The sequence below is a fragment of the Grammomys surdaster genome, unplaced genomic scaffold, assembly GCF_004785775.1.
Source record: "Grammomys surdaster isolate TR1022 unplaced genomic scaffold, NIH_TR_1.0 721, whole genome shotgun sequence".
Taxonomy (NCBI): Eukaryota; Metazoa; Chordata; class Mammalia; order Rodentia; family Muridae; genus Grammomys; species Grammomys surdaster.
In genome coordinates, this window is record NW_021605140.1 from 2,402,124 (window position 1) to 2,417,743 (window position 15,620).

Genomic DNA, 15,620 nt, shown 5'->3' on the forward strand with positions numbered 1-15,620 from the left:
GACAGGTGCTGTGGCACTGAGGGAGCCTGGTATAGCTTTGGTATGTGAGTAGACACCATTGATAGCCATATGTCCCTTCTGCCTTATAGAATTTGGTAATATGAAGTTCTTTTGGACCTAACAAGTGGAACCTCCCTGGTGGAGGAGTGAAAGCGGCTTTTTCCTGCAGTGGGTGAGCAGTGACTAATGTTTCTCCCAGGGTTGGCTGAGATTGATTGCTGGTACCCAATGGAGTCCTGAGATCTGAGACTTGATATCTGCTTGAGTGTGTGTGTGTGTGTGTGTGTGTGTATGTGTGTGCACGCGCGCACTCGTGCATTTGTCACTACTCTCTTGAGGCCCTTTCTCCTGTCCTGGGTTGGAGTCACGGGGTAAGACAACATTTTAGACAAGACGACAGGTAATTTGATGGTGATTTGTCATGAGTAGAGAGGAGTGGCTTTTGATGGGAAAGGGTAGTGAGATAGGGATTGACAAAGCCACAGGGCCTTAGAGGTCAGTAGGGAATGTGAGATGGGCCAGTCTTGTCTTGTAGCCTAGGGTCTAAAGAAGTGATGGGAGAAAATTCTGGAAGTCAAGATGGAGGAGGTCCTGGATTGATAATGTATGTTTGATCCCTAGCTGTGTGGGGCCTGCAGGTTGCACATTCCCATCATGAGAGTTTCCTTCTCATGGAAAAAGCAGGCCTTCAGAGTCCTAGGAATCCCTCGCCATTGTTCCTTCTTATGCTTGCATTTGTGAGCCTCTTAGATTTGGCAGCCAGCACAACACTGATGTTCTGATGGTTTGCCTGGATTTGCCGGTAGAGCATGTCGTGGAGTCTGCAGGATCTGGCACACCACTCACAGCACACCTCAGACCTCTCCCCTGTCCACCAGCGCTGTTGTTCTTACTCAAGCTAATGTCTTGCCTTGACCCTCATGCTTTTAGTGCATACTTGTTCTGAATAGTTCCTGGACGACTGGAGAAATGTCTGCCAGCAAGCATTTACCACAACACCCGGGCAGACTGTCCTTACGACAATCACAAACACTTGCTTTTGACCTAGGTATAAAAGGCTGGCCCAGAAAGTTTTCAAGTAGTTTGCTTTTAGGCTAAGACCCCCAGAGTTCTGGTAGAAGGAGCTCTGCCCTCAGGAGCAGAATTAGGGTCAGTAATAACTTTGGTAGTTTCTCTGTTCATTCAGTTCCTTTCTAAATGCATGTTTTCTTTCTTTACCACATCAATGAGAATCACCCGTCACCTGGAGAGTGTCATACAGAAAGCCACCTGCAGGGGTAGTGTGTCCAGCAGGGCTGTGAGAACTAGTTTGTTTAGATTCTAAACTTTACGATTAGAGGAGGTTTCTGCCCAGTTTTTTATAGTCTAAGACTCTCATGACAGAAGATGGCCCCAGTGCTGTAGATAGGTAAACAGAGGGTCCTGTAGACACATAACTGTTCAATGTCTGACCGTGTGGGAGGAGCATGACCTGAGGAGCCAGAGTGACATTCCAGGCCTGGCTCTTCTTAGATGTGGAAAAGACACCTCACATTGAGTTCCAGCCTTCTCGTGGGTAAAATGGTGATGCTATGCAGCTCACAGGGATGCCAGGAAGAGAGGATCAGGCACCACGTACAGGAAGCCTTGTGGCGAACCTGGGATACAGAAGGAGTGCATAAATAGTAGCCACTGCAATTATTAAGTGACTTCAAATTTGATAACTACATGTAGAAATGCCATGACTTAGACAGTATGGAAAAACATAAAGAAAGCCTGTCACCTGGACTCCGTTACGCAGAGATCTCCAGTGTTAGCATTTAGCTATATGTCTTTCAGTTGCTTTTTCCATGACAGAAGATAGACAGACAGAATAGTCAAAATTTAAAGTGAACTATTTATTTTTGCATATTACTGTTTTATTATAATGTAGTTATAGTTAATATTAAATTGTCGACTGTATTGTGTGAGTCTGTGTGTGTGTGTGTGTGCATGTGTGTCTGTTTGCATTTGTACATGTGGATGCACATGCATGTTATGGTGGACATATGTGTGTCAGAGGATAACCCCAGGTGTCAGTCTTTGCCTTCCACCTTATTTGAGACAGAGTCTCTGTTGATTTTCCACTGTATGGGCCAGGTCACTTGGCCTGTGAGCTTGGGATCCCCCTGGCTCTGCCTCCCACCTTCCCGTAGGAGCCCTAGGGACTCCCTCTATGTATCTCCCCTTGGCATGGGTTCTGGGGATTCAGACTCAGACCCTCTGACTTTAATGCAAGTACATTCACCCACTGAGCCCTCTTCCCAGCCTCTACTCTATCTTTTAGACATAATTTTTATTGTTGCTGTGTTGGGGTTGAACTCAGGCCCTTGTGCACACTGAACAAGTGCTGTACTACTGCGATGCATATCTATGCTGATAAAAGAATTTTAAGTAGCACATGGATGGACTAAGTTAAAAAAAACAAAGGAGGTCACTGTTACTTAGGTATTTGTTTCACATCAATAACATAATTAATTAAATGTAAAGTTTAATATTGCAAAGTTTCTTTAAGGCAAAGCAGGTGGCATGTACCTGCATTCCCAGCTCCTTTGAATCTGAGGCAGGAGGATTTCAAGAGCTAAGGAGTTAAAGGCTAGCTAGTGTTCACTGGTTAACAGTGAATGGCCTTCTCAAAACAGGATGAAAGATGCCGAGCGAATCTATCCATGCCTGTAACCCCAGTACTAAGGAGGCAAAGAGAGAAGTATCAGGAGAGCAAGGCCATCCTTGGCTCATGGTGTGAGCTAAAGACCAGCCAGGGACACATTGGGTTCCTTTTTAAACCAAAACCAAAACCAAACCAAACCACACAAACAAACAAACAGAAGGAAAGTTAGAAAGAACCAAAGCATATATGTGGCTTATAAGAGATAGAGAAGGTCTCTGGCTTTTTCCTGCTGGTTAAACATCTTTATGAATTCTAGTTCAGTTTCCTTTTCAACTCCTGGGGCTTAGCATGGTACCTGATTCATTTGGATTTTCAGTATACAGACTTTTTCATGCAAAACGGTTTATACCAAAACTTATTATAGATTGTGACATAATACTTTAAAAATATACACTGAAGCATATGTTTCAGGTTGGCTCACTTCACAGCAGCACAGAGGGGCTCTGTACATCTCTACACTGAGATCTTGTTTGCCAGGCTGTTGCTTTTGTTTAGACATGGAGCTTTATTCCACATATGCTGTGGTTTGATTGGGAAATGTCTCTCCCAGGCTCATGTGTCCTCAGCTGGGGTGCTGTTTGGGGAGGCACATGCCTTTTGGGCGTGGAGTGTAGATAGCAGATACTGGACCGAAGGTTTGGGGCTAGAGACTTAGAACCTGGTCCTGGTTCCTACCTGTACTCTGTTCTTCCTGATCCTGTGGAAGCCATGCCTTGTACTCCTGCTGTCATGGACTGGATCCCCTGAGCTGTGAGCCAGAGTAGAACTTCCCCCATGAAGTTGTTTCTGTCCAGTATTCTGCCACAGCAATGAGAAAAGCCATGACTCAGAACGTTAGTCCTGAGAAATGGTTGTTATGATGATGAGCCTGACTGTTTAGGTCAAGCCCCCTAGAACTGATCTGTGGAGGAATGTGGAAGAGTTTGAAGCTGCCAGTGCAGATGCATAGACTCCTGTAGGCAGAGCTTAATGGGATGTTCTGGCGGAAGCTCTGAAGACCAGAGTGTATATAGAAACACAGACAGCAGGCAGTCACATGGTTTAGAGGGGGAAAAGACTACTTCTGTGGTTAGTGTTCTTGTCAACTTGACACAAGCTAGAGTCATCTGAGAAGAGAGAATGTCAGTTGAGACATCCCAACTCAAATTGGCCGGTAGAGGGCTTGACCCACTGTAGGTGGTGTCACCCAGGGCAGGTGGTCCTGGATTATGTAAGGAAGCAGGTTGAGCAAGCTGTGAGAAGCAAGTCAGTAAGCAGCACCCCTCCATGGTCTTTGTTTCAGTTCTTGCCTCTAGGTTCTCGTCTTGAGCTCCTGCCCTGCTTGTCCTTTCTGAGGGACTGTGAGCTGTAAGATGAAATAAACCTTTCCTCCACTTGATGCGCTGGTCCTGGTGTTTATCACAACAGTAGAAACCTAACAGGGTTGGTGCAGCATCTCTGTTCTACTCACAGCTGCAGGCTCGAGGTATGGTCCTGGCCTGATGGTCCTAGATAGCTGTCACTTTCCTCTTCCAGGCCACACAGTGTGTGTGTGTGTGTGTGTGTGTGTGTGTGTGTGTGTGTGATGTGGAGGTGGCAGGGGAAGTAAAGATCAAGGACCAAAGGCCCTCAGCTGCATGCCACTGCTAGTTAACTGCTAGTTAACACCAATAGTTAACTGGCTATCCTTGAACTGACTGCATTATGCCCTTCTGGAACTGTGTATCAGTGGATCCTGTTACTGTGCAGGGAGAGAGAACAACTGAGGTGACCAGCTGTGGGTCATAGATGTTCAGGCTCTTCCTGTCTCTAATGCCTGGCCTTCCAGGATAGGCTGCCAGACTGCGAGTGCCTCAGTGCGATTCTGCTTTGATTTCAGTTGGCTTCTCTCACTGACAGTGCCGACTCCAACCTTCTACTTTAACCCTTACAGCTCACTCTCATTTGTTAGCACTGCTGGAGTTGGAGGCTTAGGGACACTTGTGGACAGGAAAAGGCCCCAGGCGGGTAGCTGCCTCCGGCTGTGATGTGCTGCTGAATGGCTGTATGTGTTACAGAAAGTGTGGACATTTCTCCTCCTGGTTTTCACATGTGCATAGGTGGTGGTGTATTGATGGAATGTGAACTCCCTTTAACTGTTCTCTTAGGGGCTGGGCATGGTGGCACACATGTTCAATTCCAACACTCGGGAGACAGAGGTAGGCAGAGCTCTGTGAGTTCTAGGCCAGCCTGATCTCCTGTGCGAGTTCCAAGATATCCAGGGCTACAGAAAGAAACCCTGTCTCCCAAAAACCAAAACTACCACTACAACAAACCACAACAGAGTGTCCTATTAGGGCTGCACACTATAGCATGGTAACCTGGAGCCTTGACTGAGGACTCGGTTATGTCTGGCTTCTGCTTTTCCTATGTGTGAATTCCAGGCTCCATATTTGAAGGTAGGCGTACGTAGTGATACACCTGGCTTCCTGTTTGCTGAGAGGGTTAAAGATGATGATGAGTGTAAGTTACTCTGTGCGCTGAGGCCACTGAGGCCCTGTAGCCCTTAGCTGGGACTGTTTTCTAAGTCAGGGTACACTCTAGCTTTAAGGAGAAGCATAAAGACATTTTTCTAAAGCAGAAAGGACATAATTAAAAAGTTAGAAACCGTTAGTAAAGCTCCTTCAGTGCCTGATGGAGGGCCCTCGAATGAGTATTTGTAGCGCAGTGCCAGAGGTGGTTTAAAAGAAGCATTTCATGATTCCTTGATTGTGTTTGCCTCAGTCAAGACACACTTTGATCAAGAACCCTGTGGTCCCTGCAGGAGCGGCCTTTATGCTTCAGCTTGGCTCCCTCAGACCCAGGGAAAGATCACTGCATCGAGTACTTTGTCCTTATCTTTTGCCTGTCTGTTCCAAGAAGGGGTGGCTCCTTAGTGCCCAAAGACTCCATTTTCTTCGCCCCTCCATAGGTGAGTGCTTGTGGGGAAGCCTAGCTCTGCTGGCTGTGCGGGTGGAACTTGGTGAGACTCTGCTGACATGAACTCCACCAGCCGCAGCTACTGCTGCCATTTCCCTGTGGTGCTCAGGCAGCACCACACCTCTGCTGGAGCCTGGAGTCAGGGAGTCTAGGCAGTGAATCATTTGCCCAGTAAGCAAGTCTAGTCTCTCTTGGCCATCCTAAAGGATAGAGCGGGCAGAGGGCCAGGACTGCGCGAGGCTGGGGTTGTGCCCTGGCTGTACTGTTGTGCCTGCTAGTGGGCCCTGGCCAGGCTCTCTTGTTGGGCTTTTGCTGAGTCAGTGCAGACAGGTCGCTCCGTGTTAGCAGCTGCTCTGTGGGTACTCATGGCTTCTGGGTGTGGCTGGGGCTCTAGCTTAGCCCCCTTCCCTTGGAGACATTGTGGTGCAGGAATGAAGTGTCTTAAGTGACAGCTTGGGTGCCCTAAAGGCTGCAGAGGTGAGGGCCTGGGCTTTTTGCTTTCTCTCTAGCATAGAGTCACCCACTTTACCCTCGGGTTTTGGGCTTTACCTTTCCTACCTCAAGACAGTTGGCAGAGCTTGACCGAGTCCTGGAAGACCGATGAAGCTTTCAGGGAATTACAGACTGAGAGTGTCAGGTAGAGAAATGGAGTCCTGGAGAGGATTTCACAGGGAGCACTAGGACCCACATCCTGGTTCATGTCTGTTGTGGTTTTCTTTTTTCTGCCTTGCTATGGCTCAGAGATTGGTCTCCTGTAGGTAGAAGAGGCATTGATGCTATGATGTGTCTTCCTCCCTACTTCTCTTCTCCCTGTCCCTCCCTGTCCCTCCCTGTCCTTCCCTCTCCCTCCTTCTTTCTCTTTGTCCCTCCCTGTCCCTCTCTCTCCTTCTCTCTCCTTCTTCTTCCCTCTCTCTCCCTTTCTCTCCCCTTCCCTCCCTCTCTCTCCCTCCCCCCTCTCCTACTCCCTCTCCCTCTCTCTCCCTCCCTCTTTCCTTCTTCCTCTTCCTGTGGAAGACATGAGCCTACATGAGGAGAATGGCATGATGGACCTCCTCTGCCTCGTCAGGTACCAACTCACAGCTCTTGTTCCTTCTGTAACCTGGGTATTCCCACTATTTATTACTTTGAAGGAAATCACCAACACCCTATCAATGTACGTGTAAATATTTCAGTGTGCACCTTTAAAACTTAAGTAGTGCACCTCTGAACACAGGCACAGCTTTGTGCTGAATCACGACAGATGAGCTCGACTCAGTAAAGTACTCTAGAGACTAAAGCACTGCCCTTCAAGAAAAAAAGAAAATGGCAGAAAATGGACAAGAAGACAGGGAGTAGACATTAGACCCGTTACACAGGAGCAGCTGCTGTCCAGGAGCTTGTACTGCTTTCCCCCAAAACAGAGGAGAAAATGAGGAAGAGCTTTTAGAACTTAGAAAACGGTGACAGGGAGTAAAGACCCAGCATTGGGTCAGAAGACACATCCACAGCGTACAGCAAGGACGACCAAAGAGCATGGAAAGAGTGAATGAGGGAAGAGAAGGAACTGGAGCCGCTGTGGAGAGCCTTAGAGCCTGAAGGTGCCTTCCAGGAAGACTGACGGCCGGGATCCCCAGAACCAACATGGAAAGAGAACTGATTCCTGCAGCTGACCTTTAACTTGCTCTTGCATGCTGTAGCATGAGTACATTTACACACACACACACACACACACACACACACACGCACACACACTGAGCACATCTACACCTTCACATGAATACATTGAGCAAATACACACACACACACACACACACACACATGCACACACACACACACGCACACACAAATAAATACAAATTCTTATTTTGAAACTGGGAGAACTAGTCCATGAAGCCCACTGCAAAGTAATGGGCCATAGACCTTTGGGCTTTGGGGCGTGAGGCCTGACTGTCATGAGTCGATGCTAAGAGCAGGATTTGAAAAGTTGTAGCTCAGTTGTTTCAGGGCTGGAATGTGAGGACCCACTGCCACTCCATCCTCTGCAGTGAGCATCATGTCCTCCCCACTGTGCTAGACTGAGGTGGATCCTCTGACAGAGAACTTGAATAATTGTTTCTTCCTTAGGTGGATTCTGTCAGGTATCATGGCCACAGGGTGCCTAAGTAACTGGTGCGGACATCCCAGGCCGAATCTCCAAATTATCCCTTCTGTAGCCCACCACCCACATTGCACCAGTATGTCAATCACTGGGGAACCCCTGGCTGAGGTGTTACTTTCTCTGACTCTATTCCTCTCTGAAAAAATCAACCTCCAATACTTTTTAAAATTAACATTTAAAAAGTATAGTCAGAGAAAATACACAGGTCAATAATTGGCCAGGCACGAGGGAGTTCTTGCCAAGAGCCTGGCCCTATGCAAGGTTCCTGGAGCAGGACGTCATAGATTCTAGAAGAGAATGAGGGTTCTACCTTCCAGGGGTCAGATTCCGTGCCATCCTAGAAAAGATGATAGACACCCATATGCTCCAGCAGGGAGTGTTTAGACGTACGAGCGGTTGGATTGCGTGCAGTTGGTTTTGGCTGCTGAGGAAGAGCTAGCAATGGGCCAGCTAATGGGCTGTAGCACTGAGCAAACTGAGTCGAGCCTGAGAGACAGAATGTCCTTCTTGCTCTGGATCATATAGCACTGAGACGGAGAGCAAGGCTGTGCAGTGAGAGATGTGGACTCTGCTCCTGTCCCCTTTGCATCTCTTTTGACATGGATGAAACAGGTAGTGTCATCCTCCTACTTCTTAGAGACACTAAAGGACTCCGAAAGATGACGTCAGCAACAACAAGCAGCCAGGTTCAGTTACACAGCATTTGATCCAAATTGAGCAGCTGTCCTTCTATGTAGTGTACAGCACGAATTTATCACAGTGGAATATTATTAGCCATGAGAAGGAATGCGGTACTAATAAAAGCTATACCGTGACAAACCTGGAAACATTAAGGAAAGTGAGACATATCACTGTAGCGTTCTCTTTTATGACGTCTTCATATGGGGTCAAAGCAGATTGGGGGTGTCGGGCCTGGGAGGAGAGAAGAGTTGGGGATATTTGCTTAGTGGTCACAGGACTTCCTTTTGGGTGATGACAATGTCCTGCAGCAGGTAGGGGTAGCCCACTGGATGTTGGCTGTATAACGCTTGATTGTTCCATATTTCATCTTGAGTACAATAGCAGTGTAAAGGAAAGCTTTCACAAGCCCTGGTGCTGGGAAGACCCGTACTTCAGAACACTATGACCTGCTACTGCCTGCTGAGGTAGCGACGGGTTTCAGATTATTGTCCCCCTCTGTTGATGAGGGTTGGTCTCTAGGTCATGGAGTTCACAAAGGGTAAGAACAGCTGAGTCTGAGATGGATGGGACAGTGGCGAGCAGGTGAGGCTGACCTGTATACGGGTCTGTATAGCAGTATACCCCATGTAGACAGACAGTCAGTGGCTGATTCTTACCCTGTCAGTCTTGCATCTTGTTTAAGCATACTGACAGACTGATAAGAAACATCTCTCTCCTATCCCAGCCACCTAGAGCTTTGGGTGACTGGACCCCACTCAGTGTATATTCAGAGAGACACTCCCTGCCTCTGAAGGGGAATGGGGACTTTCCTTAGTGCCACTTACCTGACTCTTTGAATGTCTGCTGTCCCGTTGTTTCTGCCTCAGAAGATTCTGGAAGGGATTTTGTTGTTTGTCTGTTTGTTTTTGTCACTAGATAGAGAGGAGTTTGTTTTCCTTCTCTTGGTTTGTATCTGTTCAGGCACCTGGGTGGGGGAAGCCAGGATGGTGAGGGATGTGTCTGGAGTAGAGAGCGTGTGAAAGAGGAGGGAGGGTTCGTCCATTAGGTCTAGGGTGGGGTTGTTTTCTTTCCAGACTCCAGGTCTGAAGCTACTGATAATCCTGGGGCACACTGCTGTTTTTCTAAGAAGCACACAGGACCTGGAGCTCCTTGGGCCACTTCTCTTCAGTATATGACAGTTCAGGGGATGGGAGTAGGAGTGGAGAGAAGGGTGTGGCTGTGTCGTGAAGCACCTACTCTTTCACTGCAGAAGGGTCTTTGCTATCAGGGTCTGCAGTGTAAGACATCTTACGTTAAGTAGTATATGGATAGTGGGAAGCCTCTAGGTTGTCTTGGTGCACAGGACTAAGAGTTAACTGTATAATTTTAACTGTTTTCTGGGGCCTCGCTGAATCCCTTTTACAATTTAAGTGATACACTGTAGCAGGTTTCCTCCTCACAGGAGCAAAGAGGGAACCTTCTTTCTTGCTCTGAAGTCTCACTAACAGAGATTCAGGGAAGGCTGTGTCTGGCTACAGAGGCTATGCTCACTCAAAGCCTTTGAGCCATCCCACTTGGGATAAGGAGGCATGTCCTGCATTTTTCTGGACAGTTCTTAGTCCTGCACGCAGCAAAGTTCTGTGGTTTACAGTATGACAGCTTAGTCAGCAAGGTTTGGGGTGGTTTTCAGCCAGATTATCTCCCACCAGGCTACATGGCTGGGACCACCATATGTGGGCGTGGGGGCCACCACAGCTGCCATCCTACGAGAGCCAATGCTTTGGAGTCACCCTGCACCAGTTCCTTTTCTTTGACCATGCTCACTGAGGATATCATGAGTGTGTGCACGTGTATGTCTCTGACCCCCAACCTTCCGCTTACCAGCCATTTATCAACTCGTTAGGGGACTTGCCTGAGAATTATGACAAAAATCTTAAGATCTCTGGGTGTGGTGGCACACACCTTTAATCCCAGCACTTGGGAGGCAGAGGGAGGCCTCTGTGAGTTCCAGGCCAGCCTGGTCTATGAGTTGAGCCTAGCCAGAGAAACCCTATCTTGAAAAACAAAACAAAAGAATGTCAGCGGTGTCCAACCCACAGCATATGGGCCTCATGTGTCTAAGATTTGTGTAGATGCTGTCAGTGTCACAGTGTCAGAAGGTGGGTAGGATATACCCGTAAGAGGGTCACAGAGCTGGCTAGACGCTGAACATTTTGTTGATCCAGCATGCATCTCCAGTCCCTGTGATCTGTGGGTGGGTATAACCTAGGTGTGCTCTGATGCAGGGAGCCCAGGTGGCTGCTCCTCAGAAGGGTGTGTGTGACTCAGTTCCTCTGTCACTCTGCTGTAGGAAAGCAGGCTCCTGTCAGCCCGCTGCCTGGGGTCCAGCCCTGCATTGTGACACCAGGAAGACAGTGCAACCTGAGTACCCGTATCCCGTGTGTGTGGGACCAGAAGAGTTTCACCTTGATAGACTTGACCTCTGGATAGTTTTTGGGTAGGGATGTCGAGCCTGAAATGGCTACCGTGAAATGCATTGCAGGGACTTGAGGTGCTGCTAACAAAGAGATGTGCTGCAGAATGAACATGTAGGGGCTAAAATTGGGTTTCTGCTGTCAGTGCACAGTGGCGGCACCTGCAGGAGGCGGTGGGTGGATACGTGGCCCTGTGACTAGTGCTTATCTGGTTTCTTCTGTATTGCTTTCTTCTTCGCTCAGTATTGATCCTGCAGAAAGTGGAGAATGGAGACCTGAGTAACAAGATTCTGAAGATCACCGACTTCGGGCTGGCGCGGGAATGGCACCGGACCACCAAGATGAGTGCGGCGGGAACTTACGCTTGGATGGCGCCTGAAGTCATCCGTGCTTCCATGTTTTCCAAAGGCAGCGATGTGTGGAGGTAAGGTGCAGCCTCCAAGTTCCCAGGTCTGTTTTGCCTGCACATTTCAGGACTTGGAATTGAGGTTACAGGACCCAAGGCACTCCAAGCAGGTCTGTGTGACCTCTCAGAGCAGTCTGCTGATTTCCGTGTTGCTGGGGGATGCTGTGGTACTTGCAGGCACTTTCTGGAGTAGATGGTGCCTCAGAAAAGCTCCGCAGATTCGGGGACCACCTTGTACTTCCATCTCTGACCTGCAGGGTGGGGAATCACCCTACATCAAGCAGCAGCTTGATGGTTCAGAGGTTGGGTTCCAAGGGCTGCTGCTGCCCGCCTGAGAGGACTCACCCACTGTCCTCCCTGTAAACTCCTGCGCTAATGGCTACCCTCTGGGCTGTCTTTTTGTTGATTATTTGGAAATCATCCTCTCTAGTTACCTGATTACTCTTTTACTCAGGGCTCCGTGTGCTGGATACTTATCTAGGAAAGGGAATAGATGGGTCCTCAGAAGGCCCTAAGAACCGAAGTTACAGACTAGACATGGCCAGCCATTTCTCCTATCAAATATCAATTCAAGGGGTCACAAGGACGTAGCTCTAAAAAAAATCATGCTGCTATTGAAGGAAGATGAGCAACTGTAGGATAGACTTTGTCCTGTCTGAAGGACAGCAGTGATACCTTCACATAAAGAAGAAAAGGTCATCAGTGCACCTCAGTCTAGGACCAGTGAGTGCTTCCTGGCATGTGGCCGAGTGAGCATGTGTGTGTGTGCTTCTGTATTTGTGTATGTCTACCCTTTACAGTATGTAAGTCAATACTTTTTAGCATCTATAAAACTATCTTTAGGATTGGGATGTGGCTCAGTGGGTACATTACCTGCCTAGCATGCACAGGACCCTAGATGTAGAAAATTAGGTGTGATGGTGTGGGTGTGTAACCCCGGTATTCAAGAGGTGGAGGCAGGAGGATCAGAAGTTAAGCTGGTCAAGGCCAGCCTGGGATACATGAGACCCTGTCTCTTAAAAACAAAAACAAAACCCAACTAAATCTATACAAGCGTCAATAAATTAGTGAGTGACTTGAGCATCAGTCACCACATTTTCCGGCTTCCTGCACTGCTCTAACACGTGTCTACATACCAGAGGATTGAAGCCCATAGAGCTTTATTTTTATTATTTTTTTCGAGACAGGGTTTCTCTTTATAGCCCAGGCTGTCCTGGAACTCACTCGTAGACCAGACTGGCCTCGAACTCAGAAATCCACCTGCCTCTGTCTCCCAAGTGCTGGGATTAAAGGCGTGCGCCACCACTGTCCGGCAGAGCTTTATTTTTTCATAGCTCTGGAGGCCAAAAGTATGAAACAGGTATAGCAGGCTCCATCCTAAAGACCCTAGAGGAGATCCAGTCCACATATGGATTCTAAATTCTAGAACATCAGCAGGTATCTTTAGGGCCATCATTGAACCCACTGCAATCACTATTTCTAAAGGACATTTGTAACCTCAGAGAAAGTGCATGCCTCCTGCTTGTCTGTCTCCCAGCCTGACCTTCTCTGCCTCTGGATCAGCCGCTCACTGCCGTCACTCAGTGGGTCAGCAGGATGCCTGGTGCTCTGTCACTCACACCTTACATTTAACAGGATGTATTCAGGTCCATCCATGTGGTAGTTCATTAGAAATTCATTCTTTGTGTGGCTTTTTAGTATTCTAGGATACAGGCAGGCCATGATTGTTTATTCAGTCATTCACTATGTGATAGGTAGTGAGTGGTTTTTACTTTGGCGAATGTTATGAACAAGGCTGCCGTGGAAGACACACAGATACTTTTGTGACCATACATTTGCCATTTACTTGAGCATGCACCTTAGTTGCATGAAGTCAAGCAATTAAGTATATGTGTAACTTTTCGAGGGCCTAGAAAATTGTTCTGGTCACAATGCTCTGAGTAAATGTCATTGGTCCAAGACTAACTCTGGTACTTCTGTGTACCACTTGGCACTGCTGTTTTAGTTACAGCCATCCTCATCTGTGAAGCAGGGTTTCACTGTGTTGTCAATCTGCATTTCCTGAATGGCTGTTCATCTCAAATTGTGTGTCTCCCCAGGAGATGTGTCTATTCAACTCTTTTGCCAGTTAAAAACTGGATTGTCTTATGTTATTTTTGAGTTTTAAAATATTTCAATATTACATATATATTTCATATGTGATTTTAAAACCAGCACTTGGGAGGCAGAGACAGGTAGATTTCTGAGTTCGAGGCCAGACTGGTCTACAGAGTGAGTTCCAGGACAGCCAGGGCTATACAGAGAAACCCTGTCTTGAAACCCCCCCCCCCAAAAAATGTGATTTTAAAATATTTTTTCCACTCTGTTTTTTGGATAACTCTCAGTAGCATTCTTTGAACTCCTCATGTTTTTTGGTTTTCTCTTATCACCTGACTTTTGGTGTCATAAGAATGCATGGCCTCAGCCAAGGCTATGAAGAGTCTTAGCTCTGTTTCCTTCTAAGTATTTTGTAATATTGATTCTTACCCTTGCGTTTCTGATCCACGTTGATTTGATTTTTTATGTGGTGTGAAGCGGAAACCAAACTTTATATTTTCACATCTGTTTGTTTATATCAGGACCATGCATTGAAGAGACTGTTCTCTTCCCACTGAAACACTCGGTCATCTCTGTCAGAAACAGCTCATGAGGAATGCGAGGGTTTATTCCAGGCTCACAGTTCTCTGTTAACATGTCAGTGTCTGCACATAAGGCAATATTACCCTTTCTTGATTAATATCCGGCTTTGTAGTAAGTTTTGAAGTTAGGATATGAGAGTCCTCCAATTTTGCCTTAAAAATTGTTTTCATCATTCTGAGACCACTGTCATTCTTTATACATCTTAACATCATTTTGTTACTAAGCAACCGAGATTTTTCCCTTGCTTTAAAACTGGTTCCATACAACTCAGGCTGGCTTCAGAGTAGACATACGGGCCAGGATGCTTTTGACCTCCCGCTCCTCCTGCTTTCATATCCCCAAGTACTGGAATTATAGGCGTCACCATCTAGGATGACACCTAAGGTTTTCAGAAGAATTGTGGTTACTCTGTGAATTATTGGGTTGTGTGTGGACACTGTAGTGTCTATGTTTTCTGATCCATAAATGTGAGATATTCTCATTCTTTAATTTCCTCCAGATGTTGTTTTGCACTCACTCTCCGTATGCTAGGTGCAGAATGAAGTGCTTCTGGGGAGTACGTTTTCCTACTTGTGAAGTGTTTGACCTGATAGGCAGCTGCTATCAATCTGTCAAAATGGCAGTCCATTACGGCTAACACTCACAGTGTCTTAGCACACACTAGTGAGGTTGATGCTAATAAGGCCTTGTTTGATGTATTAATTAACCTGGTATCACAAGGAGACCAATTGATGTGGACACTTACATCAAAGAACTGTATTTCTGCTTCAAGGAGTAGTCCAGGCAGAATGGCTGTGCCCATGAGACCCAGGTTCTCCTGGTTCCCTCGCTGTCCTTCTCCTAGTGGTTTAATGTGCACTGCAGTTCCTTCTGCATTACAGTCTGCAGGAAAAGAGACCAGGCTGACGGCCACGAGCTGGACTTTGCTTTAGGGACAGTCTGTATGTTGCACACAGCGCCCCTGCCCCATGTCTGCACTTGCTTACTATCCGCTTGACCCTGAAGAGACGCCAAATGCAGCTTGAGCTGCTGTGTGTCCAGCTACAGTTTTCTTGGAAACAGGGAGAAAGTGATTGGAAGAGATGTCTCTGCCCCAGCCCTTAGTCACAGCAACTGGGCACTCTGTTGGTTCCCTTACCTCTCCTCACAGGATGACATGTTTACTATCCTGCCTTGCTTCTCTCAGGTTCTGTTCTTTGCTTCTGGTGATGATAGGAAGTGTACAGAATCTTACCAGGTCCCATGCCTGTTCTTAGTAGGAAGGGAGTGTGAACACCTCATTTAGGGCACGCAGGGGCTCTTGTTCAAGGGGGGAATAGGCACAGCCATTCTGCCAGCTTGGGCAGCCTGGGTGACTCCTCTTCTTCCTCCTCCACTCTTAAGCCTCCAGGTGGAGCAGACCACAGATGGTCCAGCAAGCCTGGTGTGGCTAAACTTCCCTCACTGATGCTCTGGAGGTAGAACACTGACTTCTTCCTCTTGTAGGCGGCCTGAGACATCTTCACAGGCCTAGTGGGAAACCATTAGAGAAGGGTTTCCAGGACAGAAACACCACCACCATCATCACCACCACCACCACCACCACCATCATCACCATCACCACCACCACCACCATCATCACCACCACCACCACCACCA

The 15,620-nt window shown here is 47.4% G+C and overlaps 1 protein-coding gene across 2 annotated transcripts in view; it reads left to right on the forward strand.

Annotated features, from left to right (window-relative positions):
* Map3k9 (mitogen-activated protein kinase kinase kinase 9) overlaps window positions 1–15,620 on the forward strand; it is a 63,775-nt gene that overhangs the window by 26,884 nt on the left and 21,271 nt on the right. For both annotated transcript variants that reach the window (XM_028782153.1, XM_028782154.1), the window contains exon 3: window positions 11,141–11,321. In XM_028782153.1, coding sequence (XP_028637986.1) covers window positions 11,141–11,321 — 181 coding nt within the window. The remainder of the gene's footprint in view (window positions 1–11,140; window positions 11,322–15,620) is intronic.